We start from the raw sequence: 20,765 nt of genomic DNA, 5'->3' as shown, positions 1-20,765 counted from the left end.
CTCAAGGGCCTAACAGTGGTTGCATGGCAGAGCTGGGATTTGAACTCTCAACCTTTTGATTAATAGCTCACAGCTCTATTCACTGGGCTCCCACAGTCCCTTTGTTTTGTGTGGAGTTTGCATGTTCTCCCCGTGTTTGCGTAGGTTTCCTTTAACAACCCAAAGACATGCAGTCTGGTAAATTGGAGATATTAAAATTGCACTAGGTGTGTGCGCGTGATCTGTGATGGCAGGGTGTTTCCTACCCTCCGCCCAGCGATTTGCACCCACCGCGACCCTGAATAAGATAAATAGGTGTGTGCAAAAAGCGGAATGATGCTCTTGTCTGACATTACTACTGAGACCTACTGTATATGCGCTGCATCTCCTCCTCCTGAGTATTCCCATCATCTGCACACACCTCCAAGCTTTGCGCAAATGTTCTGATTGCGCCGCAGTGCGAGCTGCACCGGAAACGCTTGCACGCTCTCGGTACAACTGGCTGCAATAAAAAGTGCTAAGGAGAAACCAGTAGCCCGTGCTGGGACAGCTCTGTTTCATTCTTTTTTCTGTCTACTTCTCAGTTCTTCTCAGAGCTGTTTGGTCACTTTGTTCAGCACTGAAGGCGTCGGGTGGATTAAAGCCGTGGAATTTAAATTTAAAAAAACCCACAGCGGATGAAAACAATGAAGATCTGGGACACGGAATAAACAGCAGCTCCCAGTAACACCAGCAGGACAGCGGGGATATTCCATATTCCAGACTCCAGGACAATGTTTGGATTATTTTTCCGCTTGCCAGGGCAAACATGAGGCGCATTTTCACCCTTTTGTTGATGCTTTGGGTGCCTGTAAAAACTGAATGAGTACAGGTGACAAAAACAATAGCTTTTTTATTGCTTATCCAGAAATAGGACACGGCGCAGGTGGATCTGATGAAGCCATGCACGCACATGAAATAGGTTTTTAATTTTTTAACATTTTAAAGCTTTTCATACTAACAAAACTAGAATCTCCCAATCTGTAATGTGTTTCACTTTTTATTCCTGCTGTATGGATCATGATTTTGTAAATAACCATGCTTGGTGCGCAAGAACACCTTCAAGTACCAAGTACTTCTGATAAACCATTGATGGCAATGTGAACTACAGCCAAATAATTCAGCATCACTTTATTTTTTAGTAAATCTGAATTGATTGCCTCATACGGTGCCATGCCGGACACGTCGTTCTCCCCAAGCCCTTACCAAGCCCTGTACATGGGCATGGAATTGGTCATCGCTGTGTCCTCAGTGATAGGAAACGTGATGGTCATCTGGGCAGTAAAAATGAACAGGTCTTTAAGAGACACAACCTTCTGGTTCATTGTATCTCTGGCGGTGGCAGATATCGCAGTAGGAGCGCTGGTCATCCCACTAGCCATCACTATCGATGTCGGATTCCAGACTCACTTCTACAGCTGCTTGCTGGTAGCGTGCATAGTGCTGGTTCTCACCCAGAGCTCCATCCTCGCCCTGCTCGCCATCGCCATCGACCGGTACCTAAGGGTCAAGATCCCAACCAGGTAACAATTAGGCTACTCTTCTTTGATGCATTATAGTAATAAAGATATTACAAGCACCGTAAAGAAGTGTAGTTTGGGTTAGAGGACAAATCAAGGGTCTAGAGATATGGTAATGGGTTGAAAAGTTCAAGAATAACGTTTTACATTTTACAAAATGTCCCAATTTTTCTAGAAATAGGGTTTGTCAATAATGAAACAATATTAAGGAGCCCCTGAAGGGACATGTCGATTTTTATTAAGTAAAAAAAATTGAAGTAGAAAAGTGGTGCGCACCAGATACTAACCCAGATAGCAAATTTGATATGGCTTGAATCTGGGCCACGTCCGGCACTTACTTGCGGCCCACATACCACATGGAATGATGGCACAGATGAGGGCCAGATGCGGTTGCCGGAACTTGGCCGTTTTACAGCCATAAAAGGGCCACATCTCAGTCACCTTTAAACCAGCAGGGCCAGAAATGACCCACAACTCAACCACATGTAAAACAACTGGGCTGTTACCATGCCATACACTGTAAAAAATGTGGTGTTGAAATTACTTAAAAAAATTAAGGCAATAGTTTGCATAGATCTTTTTGAGTTGAATTAACTTTCTGTTTTATTAAGTAAATGGAACCTATCTAAGCCACTTAAAATATACTTAAATAAATTATCACAGTATAACTAAAATCACTACGTTGAGTCAACTTAAATATTTTTAAGTTGAATCTACTCAGGTTTTGTAATTAACACAACTAAATAAAGTCAAAATGAAGGACTACAAATTCAAGTTGTACCAACTCATTTTTTAAAGTTCTACCAACATAGAAAGATCCATGCAAACTATTGCCTTACATTTTTTAAGTAATTCAGCAGCCGGTTGCCTTACATTTTCAAGTCAGCTTAACCTTTAGATTTTTATGGTTGACTAAACATTTTACTTTTAGTTTACTAAACTGTGTTTTTTTTTTTTTTTTACAAAAAAGCAGTTACAAAATGTTTTTTACAGGCAAAAGTTTTTTACATATCTGAACTGGCAGTTGGTAGCTCAGTGGTTAAGGTACTGGTCTAGATGCTGGTTCAAGCGCCACCACCACTAAGTTGCCACTGTTGGGGCCCTGAGCAGGGCCCTTAAACGTCAATTGCTTGTATTGTATTCAGCCACAATTGTAAGTCTATTTGAGTAAAAGCATCTGCAAAATGACAAAAATGTAAATGAATATGTTACGCTCTTAACAAGTAGCTATGAAAGAAATTTAAGACAATTTAAGAAAATTTTATTGAAATGTTTATTTGACTTTCACAACAGACATTTATTTTAAGCCATAAACCTGTGCCACTCCAGCAAAAGTATAATTAGCATCAATAAACAAACTAGTTTTCCAGTTTAGCAGAGTCAGGATACAAACACAGCAATGGCCAGGAGCGCCCTTGGTAATGACACAATCTGTAATGTTTTAGTAGTACTTCTGGACTGGGATTGCATTGCATATTAATCTGCAATAAAAAACACAAACAATTTTAAATTAATATATTTACATTTAAACAATATGATGATTTAGCTCTCGTTAAATAATCAATTAAGACAAGCACAGTAAATCAGCTAAAGTTGAAGTATGTAAGCAAAATTCCAATAAATTGACAATAAGCATATTAATGTTTAAAAGTTTGCAACTATAGCTAACTATGAATACCATGAATAAGGCCCTACCTAATTCACAGTCGTGAAAATCACATCAAATGAGCCGCTTACTTACAATCATACCGCATCATAATTAAGTGTAACAGACTGTTTTGTAATGTGCTGTACCACAGACAAGTTTAGCTTATTAAGCTAACACAGTTAGCCCCAGGCCATTCAAACAAATGGGCATCATAACCCGCTAGCATGTCAGCTAACATCGCTCTCTGTGTACCGAAAATGGTTAAATTGTCACCGACAAGCCCAAATTTGCAAATAGATTACACTTGTGAACCTTTATATAAATTAACAATTTGAAAAGAACTCGCACTCGTCTGCCATACAATATTTGAAATTTTGGTTGAGAAAATACGTGAAACTAAAATGCTAGTAATTCCACTCATTATTCAGTCAGTTTATTGTTTATGCATTTGTTAAGTTTTAAACATAACTTGTATTATGTTGAATAGCTGAATACCTACCTCAGGGCAGGTCAGGGCAAAATCCAAAACTTCAGCGTCGTCCTCGTCCGTTACAACTCAACTCGGAGAAGTGCGCATGCGCAGTCACAGAACGTAGAGCTTCTGATGCTCTTCTCTTCTTTGCTTTGTTCAGACAACTCAGATATTTTAGTCGGCTCAACTCAAAATTGGTATGATGTTGTACTAAAGCAAAAATAATGCGTTGAAAAAGTTTACAATTTTAAGTTTGTCTAAAATAATGTCTTTTTAGGTTGCCCAAACTCAAAAATGTTAACAAATGTAACAAACTTATTTTTTTTTGTTGAACTGACTTATTATATTATGTTTAATTTACTAATGTGCTGAATCATTTTTTAGAGTATAGAAAGTGGGACATTACCATTTTTAATATAAGAGCCAGTATTACTGGCTCACTTAGTTTGCCAGTGGTGCCATGTCTTTGCCAGATGTGTTTTGGGACATGTGGGCCATATAAGCATTTCCTATATGTGGGCCACTTTTGGCTCATATGCTGTTTGCCGATGCCGGCAGTGAGCCGGCAGTGCCGTAACGTTGCCAGAAGTGGCCCACATCCGTATGCTATCTGGGAAGTGGTGAGCATCAGATACTATGTGGTGAGCACCAGATACTATGTGTTGAGCACCAGATACTATATGGTGAGCACCAGATACTATATGGTGAGCACCAGATACTAAGTGGTGCACACCAGATACTATGTGAAGAGCACCAGATACTATGTGGTGAGCACCGGATACTAAGTGGTAACTGCTGTGAACCACTTAGTAACTATTGTGAATCACTTAGTAACTGGTGGGAATCACTTAGTAACTGGTGTGCACCACAAAAATTACTAACTTTTTTTTGTTTACATATACACCATGTCCCTTCAGGGCTCCATACAAAATAAATTAATGTACCTAACAATTATCTGTTTTTATTTCTGTATATGTTTATTTTGCATGTTTCACCTTTTAGTCACTACTAATTCCCCATTGCAGTTGTGACCTTTGCAACCAGTAGCTCCATCAATTCCTGGGTCTCCTCAGTGGTAACCTAACACCTAACCAATTTATGATTTCTTGACTTTCTTGATCATTAAAAATGTAGATGAACCAAGAATAATTTTATACTTAGAGCCCCATTCCAGCCCTGCTTATCATTGATTCTTATCAGAGAGGATGGAGGAGGGAATGTTTGGAATTGTGTGCACCTCTGGTTATTTTAAAGTTCATCCTCTCCCTGTTCGGAATTACCACCCATGAGTATTTTAGGGTCAAGATCCTGACCTGGTAACAGTAACTCCTGTTTTGTTCTAGCAAAACGTCATGGCACAACTGAGGCATTATGCTCTCCCAGTGCATTCCTCTGAGTTCCCAGAAAATAAGAACAGAACATTCTGCATCAGCTAATGCACCGACAAAGATGACAGAGAAGCCTCAATATAAATAGAAAACCTGCCACCTGGAGCGCATTAGCACTCACGAATCACAGGTCAGTGTCAGTCAGAGAATGACAGGTCACACTGTGACCCCCTCTGCCACACAGCAGGGTCGACTCAGGTGGACGTGAGTGGACTGCCAAATCTCCATTTAGTATCCATCCTGTTACAGGAGTATTAGGCTAATACATTAATACACTCAAGAAAATGAACAGAAAAATAAGATTCACTCTCACATCAGATAATGTACTAGAGTTTAACACATTAGCAGTACATATTCTCCACTGAACTAATAATCTTCTGTGGTACAAATGGCCTCTCATCACCACTTCCATTTTTTAATATTGTGTAACATTTTGATTAGGAAAGTGCTGTGTGCACTGTAGTCTTTATTGTAAGGATCATCTAGTTTTAAAAGGGACTCTGTGTTGTCCCAAACACAGATATCCTGGTCACTTGTACAGTTATCTAATTCATTTGGAGGGAGGGAGGTGGATCTACAATTACTGACTGTAGTCCAACATTTTTTCTACCTACTTTTTTAGCCGGCTTTCACCCTGTTCTTCAATGGTCAGGACCCCCAAAGGACCACTACAGAGTAGGAATTATTTAGGTGGTGGATCATTCTCAGCACTGCAGTGACACTGACATGGTGGTGGTGTGTTAGTGTGTGTTGTGCTGATATGACTGGATCAGACACAGCAGCGCTGCTGGAGTTTTTAAATACTGTGTCCACACACTGTCCACTCTATTAATAGACACTTCTACCTAGTTGGTTCACCTTGTAGATGTAAAGTCAGAGACGATCGCTCATCTATTGCTGCTGTTTGAGTGGGTCATCTTCTAGACCTTCATCAGTGATCACAGGACGCTGCCTACTGGGCACTGTTGGCTGGATATTTTTGGTTGGTGGACTATTCTTAGTCCAGCAGTGACAGTGAGGTGTTTAAAAACTCCAGCAGCGTCACTGTGTCTTATCCACTCATACCAGCACAACACACACTAACACACCACCACTATGTCATTGTCACTGCAGTGCTGAGAATCATCCACCACCTAAATAAAACCTACTCTGTAGTGGTCCTGTGGGGGTCCTGACCATTGAAGAACATCATGAAAGCAGGCTAAAAAAGTATGTAGAGAAACAGATGGACTACAGTCAGTAATTGTAGAGCTACAAAGTGCTTCTATATGGTAAGTGGAGCTGATAAAATGGACAGTGAGTGTAGAAACAAGGAGGTGGTTTTAATTTTATGGCAGATGGTTTTTTCTGCCACTAAACATTCTCCTCAGCTTCTTAATTTTTTGTTTGCAATAAGTGAATTACTCACTCATTTCCATATTTACTTACTCCCTCACTCACTCCCTTATTTACTTACTCACTCACTCAACCACTCACTCACTTACACACACACCTTGGGGTAATTTGGAGTAGCTAGTTCTCAGTCTGCTTGTTCCTGGGAGGTACAAGGGAATCACAAAACCTGAAAGAATCCCACATGGTAGAAAAAAGAACTGTGTGACAGTGACCTGATCTGACAAGATTTGAACTTAAGTCTCTAGATTCCTGGTGCCATGCAACACTCACCCAATCTGCTGTGCCACTGTTAGGGTGGCCAGTCATCCCGCTTCAGGTCGGACAGTCCGGTTTTTCAGCTGCCAGTCCTCTGCCCATGCAACGCTAGGACGGACACTTAAAAATCCTCCTTTTGGAATGAACTGGTTACATTTTTGATCAATATTATCTGTCATTGGCTCAGGTACATGTCAAAACAAATGCTCACCCACCACTGGCCAATCGCAGAAGGTCCGCCCTCTAAATGCTAGTCTGTGATTGGGTGGTTGAATTTCGCCCGCTCGCTCTGTTCTGCATACACCTCTACTTGAGTCAATTAGTAAACTTTTGGAGGCAGCGAGGAACAGACTTAAATATCAAAAGTAGACACAACATGGTGAGTAAAACAGTAATTTGTTATAGAATTCTTGTTTAAATTGATCAAAAACTCTGTTATATGGGTTATGGTTTCATTCTGTGTGTTGCAGTATCATGTCCCCCTGTTCCTGGTATGACGTCCTCCTTTTGGGGTGTAATGTCCTCCTTTTTGTGACTATGAATGTGGCCACCCTAGCCACTGTGCCTTGTATTAATGGCATGTTGATAAAATGTGGAAGGAAGCCAGAGTAGCTTTAGGAAAACAATCTAGGCAGATGGTAACACAGAAAGAGTCCTGAGGACCTGTGTTTAAACCTCACCTCCTGTCACTGCTAAATGCATAGTGACTCTAAATGTTGTAAATATTACACTATAATGCTCAAATAATTAAAACCCACCCATGATAATGGATTTCTTCAAAGTCTGTTATTATGGGTGGCATGGTAAAACAGCAGGTAGTGCCTCACAGTCTCAGGAAACTTCCAGCTTTTTTGGTAGGGAAAAATGAATCACAAATGACCTTTTGTCAATAATTCAAGTGATTGGCATTAAATCTGTGTAATTGCATCTTGGGTGCACGCACTCGCATACCCTCTATAATTTCCATCTTGTGACTCAAGTCTCATAAAATGACTGTAATTACAATTAGCAGAAATTGTGAATGGGTGATTACATATAAATGAATAATAAGCCAGAATTAAGGATTGGAGTAATTCTCAAACAATCCTTAATAGGACAGCGATGAACTGAATGATGCGATGCATTTAACACCATGCGGTAAAAGAGGTAAAGGCTCTTGGTATTGGTGATCTACTGGTAAAAGAGGCAGTTTTGTTTTAGGAATTTAATATCACTTCAGCACAGAGATAGGGACTCGAGTCTGTGATTTGAGTCTGGACTCACACGTAAGTCGCACACACAGCGACTTCAGACTTGACTCGGACTCATTTAAAAAAAATGACTTGTACACAACAAGCCCCTAGCGTCAGCATGTGTTAACATTAGTTATGTGTGACAATATATATATTGGAATACTATTATTATTATAAATATTCTGCTCTCTAATAACTCTCCGGCTGTCTTAATCCGCAACGCACACAATGGGTAAATGTTACAGCCAGCTTCTGGCGTAGTGATCAAGCGTCGCTTCCTACTCCCTACACAGTTTGAAGTTCACTTCATTTGAACATTTTCGTTACCTTTGGATTGGAATCTTGTGGAAATGGTGGAATACCCTACAGAGTGCACTTCACAGGAACAACTGGGGTGAATGGAACGCTCCTACAGAATTGGCGCTAATAGGAAGAACCGCTTTCTGAACCAGTCAGACCTCATTTTAATTTTTAGTAAGAAATGCTGTTATTTGCATTTATTCAGTTTGCGTCACGTGTTTTACTTCACAACCTGAAAAAGTTTGGAGGTTGTTAATTATAAGCACACATTTACAAAATAACATATTATATTCATAATGGGACAACACGGTTATAAATGTAATAGCATCTGGAAGAACATAAGCTAAGGTAATGTTAGCTTTTTTTGCTGTGTGTTGGATTTTGGCCGCTGTGCCATGATTTATCGCGCGCTTTTTGTTGTGCAATGAAAACAAAATGTATCAGTTTAAGCTTTTAACTGGTACCTTCTTGTTACGGAAATTACATTTATTTGCACAATGACCAGGAAAGTAAAGGCACTAAGTAAAACGGCAAAATACAGTCGCTAATCTGTTGTTGTTTTTTATCTGAACTTACAGATATTTGTTTATTTCTACGCTACATTTCCAATATATGTTTTGTGTAGATTATATTGACTCGTTACTTGACTCGAACTCTAGCCTAAAGACTTGTGACTTGACTCGGACTCTAGTCTAAAGACTTGTGAAAGACTTGTGACTTGACTCGGACTCTAGTCTAAAGACTTGTGACTTGACTCGGACTCTAGTCTAAAGACTTGTGACTTGACTCGGACTCTAGTCTAAAGACTTGTGACTTGACTCGGACTCTAGCCTAAAGACTTGTGACTTGACTCGGACTCTAGCCTAAAGACTTGTGACTTGACTCGGACTTTAGCCTAAAGACTCGTGACTTGACTCGGACTCTAGCCTAAAGACTAGTGACTTGACTCGGACTCTAGTCTAAAGACTTGTGACTTGACTCGGACTCTAGCCTAAAGACTCGTGACTTGACTCGGACTCTAGCCTAAAGACTAGTGACTTGACTCGGACTCTAGCCTAAAGACTCGTGACTTGACTCGGACTCTAGTCTAAAGACTTGTGACTTGACTTGGACTCTAGCTTAAAGACTCGTGACTTGACTCGGACTCTAGCCTAAAGACTCGTGACTTGACTCGGACTCTAGCCTAAAGACTCGTGACTTGACTCGGACTCTAGCCTAAATACTCGTGACTTGACTCGGACATCTCTGCTACAGCATTGACTAACCACTTTGTTTTTGCTATAGTCATTTATCTGTTCATTTTAAAAGACAAGGCGTTCTGGTGCAATAATTAGAGAAGTTGACAAATGACAGGCATTCAATACACCTAGTTACACAAAACACAGATGAGGGGAACAAAACAACAGCGGTAGTCAAAAAGCACATCAGCGTAATTGCTCATGAAGCTTGCAGAGCACATCTCTACGCAGACAGAGTTTAATTTCATGTGATTAAAATAACCTGGGTGGCAGAGCATCCTGTTCAGAAAACAGATTTTCAGAAAAGAGGCGTTTTGCCCATGAGTGTGACCCTTTTCTACAGGATCATATTACATTATCATCTACAAGCTATCAGTAATTCTGTCAGTAGCAGTTGTAGCTCACTCTTAAAGGGCAGCACAGAAGATTCAGCACATTATAACTTGCATTGACTGCAAGGTGCTACTTGGATGATGGAAGGTGGAAGGTGCTACCTGATTAATCGTTTGCCTTTGTTTCTAATCTTAATCATTTATAATTCATTATCTGCCGGGCGGCACGGTGGCTTGGTAGGTAGCACTGTCGCCTCACACCAAGAAGGTCCTGGGTTCAATCTCTAGCCGGGGCGGTCCGGGTCCTTTCTGTGCAGAGTTTGCATGTTCTCCCTGTGTCTGTGTGGGTTTCCTCCGGGAGCTCCGGTTTCTTCCCACAGTCCAAAAACATGGTCAGGTTCATTGGAGACACTGAATTGCCCTCTAGGTAAATGGGTGTGTGTACAGTGTATCACAAAAGTGAGTACACCCCTCACATTTCTGCAGATATTTAAGTATATCTTTTCATGGGACAACACTGACAAAATGACACTTTGACACAATGAAAAGTAGTCTGTGTGCAGCTTATATAACAGTGTAAATTTATTCTTCCCTCAAAATAACTCAATATACAGCCATTAATGTCTAAACCACCGGCAACAAAAGTGAGTACACCCCTTAGTGAAAGTTCCTGAAGTGTCAATATTTTGTGTGGCCACCATTATTTCCCAGAACTGCCTTAACTCTCCTGGGCATGGAGTTTACCAGAGCTTCACAGGTTGCCACTGGAATGCTTTTCCACTCCTCCATGACGACATCACGGAGCTGGCGGATATTCGAGACTTTGCGCTCCTCCACCTTCCGCTTGAGGATGCCCCAAAGATGTTCTATTGGGTTTAGGTCTGGAGACATGCTTGGCCAGTCCATCACCTTTACCCTCAGCCTCTTCAATAAAGCAGTGGTCGTCTTAGAGGTGTGTTTGGGGTCATTATCATGCTGGAACACTGCCCTGCGACCCAGTTTCCGGAGGGAGGGGATCATGCTCTGCTTCAGTATTTCACAGTACATATTGGAGTTCATGTGTCCCTCAATGAAATGTAACTCCCCAACACCTGCTGCACTCATGCAGCCCCAGACCATGGCATTCCCACCACCATGCTTGACTGTAGGCATGACACACTTATCTTTGTACTCCTCACCTGATTGCCGCCACACATGCTTGAGACCATCTGAACCAAACAAATTAATCTTGGTCTCATCAGACCATAGGACATGGTTCCAGTAATCCATGTCCTTTGTTGACATGTCTTCAGCAAACTGTTTGCGGGCTTTCTTGTGTAGAGACTTCAGAAGAGGCTTCCTTCTGGGGTGACAGCCATGCAGACCAATTTGATGTAGTGTGCGGCGTATGGTCTGAGCACTGACAGGCTGACCCCCCAACTTTTCAATCTCTGCAGCAATGCTGACAGCACTCCTGCTCCTCTCTTTCAAAGACAGCAGTTGGATGTGACGCTGAGCACGTGCACTCAGCTTCTTTGGACGACCAACGCGAGGTCTGTTCTGAGTGGACCCTGCTCTTTTAAAACGCTGGATGATCTTGGCCACTGTGCTGCAGCTCAGTTTCAGGGTGTTGGCAATCTTCTTGTAGCCTTGGCCATCTTCATGTAGCGCAACAATTCGTCTTTTAAGATCCTCAGAGAGTTCTTTGCCATGAGGTGCCATGTTGGAACTTTCAGTGACCAGTATGAGAGAGTGTGAGAGCTGTACTACTAAATTGAACACACCTGCTCCCTATGCACACCTGAGACCTAGTAACACTAACGAGTCACATGACATTTTGGAGGGAAAATGACAAGCAGTGCTCAATTTGGACATTTAGGGGTGTAGTCTCTTAGGGGTGTACTCACTTTTGTTGCCGGTGGTTTAGACATTAATGGCTGTATATTGAGTTATTTTGAGGGAAGAATAAATTTACACTGTTATATAAGCTGCACACAGACTACTTTTCATTGTGTCAAAGTGTCATTTTGTCAGTGTTGTCCCATGAAAAGATATACTTAAATATCTGCAGAAATGTGAGGGGTGTACTCACTTTTGTGATACACTGTATGTGTGTCTGCCCTGTGATGGACTAACGCCTCGTCCAGGGTGCCTCATGCCCATTGAAAAGCTAGGATAGGCTCCAGCAACCCCCCCCTCCCCTCCCCGCAACCCTAATTGGATAAGTGGTTAAGAAAGTGAGTGAGTGAGTAATTATCTGCCAATATCTATGTAATATTTACATCTGTCTAGACCAGGGGTGCCCACACTTTCGTGGCTTGAGATCTATTATTTCAGTCGACACGTCATCGTGATCTACTTTTTAAGGCTGGCCTCATCATTTTTCAAAAATTTTAAATGCGCTTCAGTTGCCTATATTGATATTTAGCTTTACAGGGCAAGTGACTGAAAAATCACACCTTATTCTGATGATTTACACTGAATGGTGTCAGCCAGGTTTATGTAGTCTGGACAATAGCTGCTGATACCAATTCTCAAGCAGCTTCCAAGTGTTTATCAGTAAGGGTGGACCGATATTTACACTTAATAATTTTTTTTGTGGGAAAAGCCTGATTTACACAAGTAGGTGATTCAAAAATGCTGTTGAATATGTAGCACATTTTCTTATATTTGGATATAAATGTCAGATTGTAGGGTAAAAAATTCTGTTTGTAACATGAGATCTGAATGTTCTCCGTCAATTTCTCCATGTATGTACGAAACAGCCGTCTATGCAGTGGTCTTGCCCGAATCTAATCGTTTTTTGGTTTCTTTGTTCTTGGTTGCGCACACATCTTCACAAACAGTGTAGGTTGCAAAAGAAAAAATGCAAAAATGAAGCAAACTGGCCACTGATGAATGAAAACGTTCTAGATTTGCAGTGTTTTAGTTGAGCTGAAGCGTAGCTATGGTACCAAACCGCAAATTAAAGAAACAGCGGCCACATTTCTTGTCAATCACGATGACCTGTTTAAATGAGGCACGATCTACCAGTGTGCACTGTGCGATCGACTGACACTGTGCAAAACCCTTGCAACTCATTCAAAATGCAGCTGCTCGCCTGGTTTTTAACCAACCTCACCACTGCCACATCACCCCACTGCTGCGTTCTCTTCACCGTTCTCTTCACTAGCTTCCTGTAGCTGCCCGCATTCAGTTTAAAAAACTGATGCTCGCCTACAAAGCCAAAAATGTACCAGCTCCAAACTACCTTCAAGGTCTAATTAAACCCTGCTCTGTACCACCCAACCTCCGAGCCACTAGTCTCACTCGACTTGATCCTCCACCCAGAACTCGAGGAGGACAAGCATCAAGGCTCTTCTCTGTACTTGCACCCAAGTGGTGGAAGAAACTTCCTCTGTCTGTTTGAACATCTGAGTCTCTTACTGTCTTCAAAAGATGATTAAAAACCTTCATCACCTCTTTACTAAGCACTTAAGCTGACGTACTTACTTACTAATGCTATTATTAAAAAAAAAAAAAAAAACTTTGGTTCTAACAGAGTTTCAGCAGATTTCTATACTTGGACTGTTGTTTACTTAAACTAGAGTAAGGTAATGTTCATTATGGAAGCACTTCTGTAAGTCGCTCTGGATAAGAGCGTCTGCTGAATGCCGAAAATGTAATTGATAGATCGCGAGTGATGTATTGGGCACTCCTGTTCTAGATTATTACATATCTAATTACAGATGCACATTTCACGCTCAAAACCCATTGACCTGCCTCGCTGCCCACTGCCTACCTGGGCAGCTGCCTAAGTATAAAGGATTCTAACTGACCTCAAACTTTAGAAAGCAGATTTTTTAGATGCTCTAATGGGCAGCCTTTTAGTTCTAAGTCTTAGAAATCTATTTGGCCTGTATTGGCTTATTAGGATGATTAGGCTGGTCAAGCTGCTGACAAGTCCAAAATGTAATACATTCTGTGACTCCTTCAACCTTTTGCTGACACTAAACAACCATGGACTTTATAAGCAGCTAAAAGGGGATCTGAATAAAGCCAGCAATGTTAGAGAAGGCTATAAAAAATAGATGCTGCTTTTAAGTTATAATTAGCACAGTATAAATAGTCATTAGGAAATTGTAGTTATCAAGGAAAGGAAATCTTATCTGTCATCTTACCACAAAAGGTCAGTGTATTTGCTTAACAAAACAACATCTAGATAAGCCTAAATAGGAGCAAAAATAGAAGCGGATTCTTAGCTGGCTGCAAAAAGTGTTAGCAAGTTATAATATCTGCAAAGCAGAGATGTTCACAAGTCACAAAATACGAGTCCGAGTCGAGTCACGAGTCTTTAGGCTAGAGTCCAAGTCAAGTCACGAGTCTTCAGACTAGAGTCCGAGTCAAGTCACGAGTCAATATAATCTACACAAAACATATATTGGAAATGTAGTGTAGAAATAAACAAATAATATGTAAGTTCAGATAAAAACAACAACAGATTATCGACTGTATTTTGCCATTTTACTTAGTGCCTTTACTTTCCTAGGTACCAGTTAAAAGCTTAAACTGAGGTTTTGTTTTCATTGCAAATTACGGCACAGCGGCCAAAATCCAAAACACAGCAAAAAATCCATAACCACTGCTTACCTTAGCTTATGTTCTTCCAGATGGTATTACATTTATAAGCGTGTGTCCCATTAGGAATATAATCTGTTATTTTGTAAATGTGCTTATAATTAACAACCTCCAAACTTTTCCCGGTTGTGAAGTAAAACACGAACTCGTTAGAAAGCCAATCAAGCATTTCATCTGTGTGACGCTACAAACTAAATACATGCAAATAACAGCATTTCTTACTAAAAACTACAATTAGAAGGTCTGATTGGTTCAGAAAGTGGTTTTTAAAACCATTAGCACCAATTCTGTAGGAGCGTTCCATTCACATTATCTGTTACTGTGAAGTGCACTATGTAGGGTATTCCACCATTTTAAGTAGGGAGCGACGCTTCATCACTATGCCGGAAGCTGGCTGGAACATTTAGCCATTGTGTGTGTTGCGGGTTAAGACGGCCAGAGCGTTATTAGAGAGCAGAAAATGACATGATCAGAATGATGTCGGATCATATATACAGTGTATCACAAAAGTGAGTACACCCCTCACATTTCTGCAAATATTTTATTATATCTTTTCATGGGACAACACTATAGAAATAAAACTTGGATATAACTTAGAGTAGTCAGTGTACAACTTGTATAGCAGTGTAGATTTACTGTCTTCTGAAAATAACTCAACACACAGCCATTAATGTCTAAATTGCTGGCAACATAAGTGAGTACACCCCACAGTGAACATGTCCAAATTGTGCCCAAAGTGTCAATATTTTGTGTGACCACCATTATTATCCAGCACTGCCTTAACCCTCCTGGGCATGGAATTCACCAGAGCTGCACAGGTTGCTACTGGAATCCTCTTCCACTCCTCCATGATGACATCACGGAGCTGGTGGATGTTAGACACCTTGAACTCCTCCACCTTCCACTTGAGGATGCGCCACAGGTGCTCAATTGGGTTTAGTCCATCACCTTTACCTTCAGCTTCCTCAGCAAGGCAGTTGTCATCTTGGAGGTTGTGTTTGGGGTCGTTATCCTGTTGGAAAACTGCCATGAGGCCCAGTTTTCGAAGGGAGGGGATCAGGGCCGGCGCTAGGGGGGGCTGAGGGGGGCATTGCCCCCCCAAATTGTGTCTTTGCCCCCCCAAGCACAATGCAAGCAACGGCTATTTTTAAAATTATCTCTGAACCAATCACAAAAATGCATTTTGTTTTACAGTGTGAAGATATTTCCTTGCTTATTCCTGATTGGCTCTTTGAGTCATATAAAAATCGGCAGACTGCCCCAAACAGTTCAGTTCGGCAGTATATGTTCTGTTAGTGTGAGCGAGAAGCAGGTATACTGGTAAACACTTTTTTTTTACAGAATTAGTATTCTTTTGTTTTCTTTATATTTTAATTTCCCAATAATATAAATATTCTCACTCATTCCTATTTCCACATTTGAATATTCTCAGTCTGTGTGTAGGTACATTTGTCAGCTTTGACTTAAATTTGTATTAAAGCCTTTCAAGAAATAGAGTTGTTCTATTAGTAATGGCAATTTAATTAAGGGGGCGTATTAAAATGAAATACAATTAGATAATCTTTTTTCTCCATTTACATAATCAACATGTATTTTTTAATCATTGGGTTTTAAGTTTAAGTTCGAAAACATGCATTTTTATTTCTTTACCTCATACATCACTTTAAGCCAGTATCAATAGCTTGGCTGTCATCATTCATGCACAAATCAAGCCTTGAATATATTTCTGGCTTCAAAAACATGACTATCAACATGCCCCCTCATTAGGTTTTACTGCCCCCCCAAGCAAAGCAGTCCAGAACCGGGGCTGGAGGGGATCATGCTCTGTTTCAGAATGTCACAGTACATGTTGGAATTCATGTTTCCCTCAATGAACTGCAGCTCCCCAGTGCCAGCAACACTCATGCAGCCCAAGACCATGATGCTACCACCACCATGCTTGACTGTAGGCAAGATACATTTGTCTTGGTACTTCTCACCAGGGCGCCGCCACACATGCTGGACACCATCTGAGCCAAACAAGTTTATCTTGGTCTCGTCAGACCACAGGGCATTCCAGTAATCCATGTTCTTGGACTGCTTGTCTTCAGCAAACTGTTTGCGGGCTTTCTTGTGCGTCAGCTTCCTTCTGGGATGACGACCATGCAGACCGAGTTGATGCAGTGTGCGGCGTATGGTCTGAGCACTGACAGGCTGACCTCCCACGTCTTCAACCTCTGCAGCAATGCTGGCAGCACTCATGTGTCTATTTTTTAAAGCCAACCTCTGGATATGACGCCGAACACGTGGACTCAACTTCTTTGGTCGACCCTGGCGAAGCCTGTTCCGAGTGGAACCTGTCCTGGAAAACCGCTGTATGACCTTGGCCACCATGCTGTAGCTCAGTTTCAGGGTGTTAGCAATCTTCTTATTGCCCAGGCCATCTTTGTGGAGAGCAACAATTCTATTTCTCACATCCTCAGAGAGTTCTTTGCCATGAGGTGCCATGTTGAATATCCAGTGGCCAGTATGAGAGAATTGTACCCAAAACACCAAATTTAACAGCCCTGCTCCCCATTTACACCTGGGACCTTGACACATGACACCAGGGAGGGACAACGACACATTTGGGCACTATTTGGACATGTTCACTGTGGGGTGTACTCACTTATGTTGCCAGCCATTTAGACATTAATGGCTGTGTGTTGAGTTATTTTCAGAAGACAGTAAATCTACACTGCTATACAAGCTGTACACTGACTACTCTAAGTTATATCCAAGTTTCATGTCTATAGTGTTGTCCCATGAAAAGATATAATGAAATATTTGCAGAAATGTGAGGGGTGTACTCACTTTTGTGATACACTGTATGTCGCAGATTTGAGTCCCCATCTCTGCTGCCAAGTGGGTGTTGATGTACTTTTACATTTTATATTGCTAAATTCTAAACAACCCGTGCATTAATATTTGCAATGTTTTATTAAATATTTTATAGTTAAGGTTTTTTATAGCTAAAATTTTCCTCCCAATCCAGTCGTATCCAATTACTCAATCACATTTCACTTTCTCTTCTGTCGCTGACCTCTACTCCTGACCGAGGAGGGCCATAACACTCAACTACACGAGGCAGGTTCATAAGCAAATCGGTATTGCGCACTGAGATTCTCTCCATTATCCTCCGTCTCTGTGCTGGTGCCATCGAGCAACCAGCATAGGTCGTAAGTGCAGCAGTTATGAGGAAGCTTCTCTGGCATTCAAACACTCAGACAAGCCAATCGTTGGCTGTATAGTTGCCCGGCCTGCCCGTAACAGAGCTTTGAATTTAATTTGTGAGTTTGAGATGTCAGCTCCGGTGTGCTAGGCGTGTTTTACCACTGTGTATGTTTTTTTCTGCCTAAATTTGTCATTTTTTTATTTTTTATGTATTGCAGTTACTTTTTTCTTTCCTCGTTTAGAGTTTTATACGGATTTACATTGTCTTGCATTGGGTTTTTTTATGATCTTTTTATGCATTTTACCCCCTTTTTCTCCCAATTAAGCGTAGCCAATCCACTGCTGGGGACCCCGACGGTGTGAAAGGAGGGTGTATATTCGTCGGTGTATAAGGTCCCTACACAGTAGATAGATCATGTAGTGTGAGACCCCCTATCTCCGATCAGTCGTGTAGTGTGAAAGCCACACTGACTTGAAAGACTCCCGATTACAAGAGATCCAGTTGTGTAGTGTGAACTGTACAGCGACCTGACAACTTGGAAAGTTGTGTAGAGTGAACTTGGCATTAGAGGTAGAAGAGAGGACAACTACGAATTTTAGCAGCATGCTGTTCAAACGTACTTTTCTAAAAGCCGGCCCTAAATCATGAAAGTAAAAAACTGGCAGTTTATAACAATTAGCATCCTGGAAGAGGATTCCAGTAGCAACCTGTGCAGCTCTGGTGAATTCCATGCCCAGGAGGGTTAAGGCAGTGCTGGATAATAATGGTGGTCACACAAAATATTGACACTTTGGGCACAATTTGGACATGTTCACTGTGGGGTGTACTCACTTATGTTGCCAGCAATTTAGACATTAATGGCTGTGTGTTGAGTTATTTTCAGAAGACAGTAAATCTACACTGCTATACAAGTTGTACACTGACTACTCTAAGTTATATCCAAGTTTTATTTCTATAGTGTTGTCCCATGAAAAGATATAATAAAATATTTGCAGAAATGTGAGGGGTGTACTCACTTTTGTGATACACTGTATATATGATCCGACATCATTCTGATCATGTCATTTTCTGCTCTCTAATAACGCTCTGGCCGTCTTAACCCGCAACACACACAATGGCTAAATGTTCCAGCCAGCTTCCGGCATAGTGATGAAGCGTCGCTAATGCTAACCAGCATAGGTCGTAAGTGCAGCAGTTATGAGGAAGCTTCTCTGGCATTCAAACACTCAGACAAGCCAATCGTTGGCTGTATAGTTGCCCGGCCTGCCCGTAACAGAGCTTTGAATTTAATTTGTGAGTTTGAGATGTCAGCTCCGGTGTGCTAGGCGTGTTTTACCACTGTGTATGTTTTTTTCTGCCTAAATTTGTCATTTTTTTATTTTTTATGTATTGCAGTTACTTTTTTCTTTCCTCGTTTAGAGTTTTATACGGATTTACATTGTCTTGCATTGGGTTTTTTTATGATCTTTTTATGCATTTTACCCCCTTTTTCTCCCAATTAAGCGTAGCCAATCCACTGCTGGGGACCCCGACGGTGTGAAAGGAGGGTGTATATTCGTCGGTGTATAAGGTCCCTACACAGCGTTAATAACCCAACCACTTAGTCCGGTCTTTCCCACCCAGCAGACTGGAAACCAATTTTGTCTGCAGCAGGCATTAGCCAATTATATCTGCTAGAGCGCGCTGATATTCTGAACTCCCTGGTTTGAATCTGGGCGTCCTCTAGCAGATATAATTGCCTAATGCCTGCTGCAGACAAAATTGGCTTCCAGTCTGCACCACCTGAGCGCCATTGTCTTGCATTGTTAATCTTGCTTCCAGACGAACTTCCAGGCGAGTTCGAGATGTCAGCTCCTGTTTAGCCTGTTTTTGTCATTGTGCAACCAATTTGAAATCTGTGTGTTTTCTCTGCCTAAATGTATCATTTTTATTAATTGTAGTACTTTTTGTCTTTTTTAATTTAGAATTTAACACAGAGACGAAAGCTTAAAATTTTCTTGCATTGTTAATGCTGGTTTTAGTATCCTCATGGGTTTGGTGGAGTCTTCATAAACCAAACTTATCGTCACACATTTAGTCTGACAGTGTTGAAAATTAGAGGAGCTGTAGGAGTTTACGATTCTCACAATTTGCTTTTAGATGCTGTAAATTTGATGTACTGGAATTAGTTCTGTTTATTGACCGAAATTCTAATTCATGTCTTTGAATACTGCAGTTACAAGAATGTGGTCACTCCGAAACGAGTGGGATTGGCAGTGGTCGTTTGCTGGACAGTAGCCTTCATAGTTGGCCTGACTCCCATGTTTGGCTGGAACAACTTGCACGATCTCCAGATGAAGAACGGCTCACTCAGCACCGACCTCATCATCTGTAAGTTCGAGACCGTCATCAGCATGAAATACATGGTCTACTTCAATTTCTTTGGCTGGGTGCTTCCACCACTTCTCCTCATGCTGGCCATCTACAGTGAGATCTTCTACATGATCCACAAACAGCTGAACAAGAAGGTGAGCAACAGCCATACTGACCCTAGCAGGTACTACAACAAAGAACTGAAGCTGGCAAAGTCTCTTGCACTTGTCCTCTTCCTGTTCGCTGTCAGCTGGCTCCCGCTTCACATCCTGAACTGCATCACGCTCTTCTGGCCAAAATGCAAAAAGAATATTTTATCTATCTACATTGCCATTTTACTTAGTCATGGCAACTCAGCAGTGAACCCCATCATATACGCCTTCCGAATTAAAAAGTTCCGCACGGCTTTTAAGGCGATCTGGAAGCAGTACTTTTGCTGTAAGGAAACTTCTCCACTCGAAAACCAGACGAGTGAGAGATTCGATATTCCACATGTTAAACATCCGGCCGCTCAGACTCCATCTCCAGTGGAGCATAACAACATTTGACTGGAAGACCATGGAACAGAATGAAGGTGAAATTTTCATCTTACTGTGGAATTTGAATGTAAATCAGATCTTTGGCTGTGAAAGACTGCTGCTGTTAGAGCTTTGCCTTCATTCTGGAATCAATATGAAACATAATCGCATCACTGGGAGGTGTGAGAAACACATTAACATGAACTGGCTCATTCAGAAGAAGTGATATTTAGATATGATGTACAGGAATGATGTTTTTTTATACTTGTGACAGTTTATCAGATTGTCAAAAGCATGTTTAATAAAAC

General features: G+C 41.2%; 1 protein-coding gene across 1 annotated transcript; it reads left to right on the top strand.

The window, feature by feature from the left end:
• Nucleotides 1–1,191: 1,191 nt before the first annotated feature.
• adora1b (adenosine A1 receptor b) lies at nt 1,192–20,487 on the top strand. The gene is made up of 2 exons (XM_062998738.1): nt 1,192–1,541; nt 19,803–20,487. Exons 1-2 carry the CDS (start codon nt 1,192–1,194, stop codon nt 20,485–20,487), a joined length of 1,035 nt encoding a protein of 344 aa, XP_062854808.1.
• Nucleotides 20,488–20,765: the final 278 nt, after the last annotated feature.

This window comes from Trichomycterus rosablanca, chromosome 7 (genome assembly GCF_030014385.1).
Source record: "Trichomycterus rosablanca isolate fTriRos1 chromosome 7, fTriRos1.hap1, whole genome shotgun sequence".
In the NCBI taxonomy this organism is placed as follows: domain Eukaryota; kingdom Metazoa; phylum Chordata; class Actinopteri; order Siluriformes; family Trichomycteridae; genus Trichomycterus; species Trichomycterus rosablanca.
The sequence above is the reverse complement of the archived record's forward strand: the minus strand, read 5'-3'. Positions and strand labels throughout refer to the sequence as shown.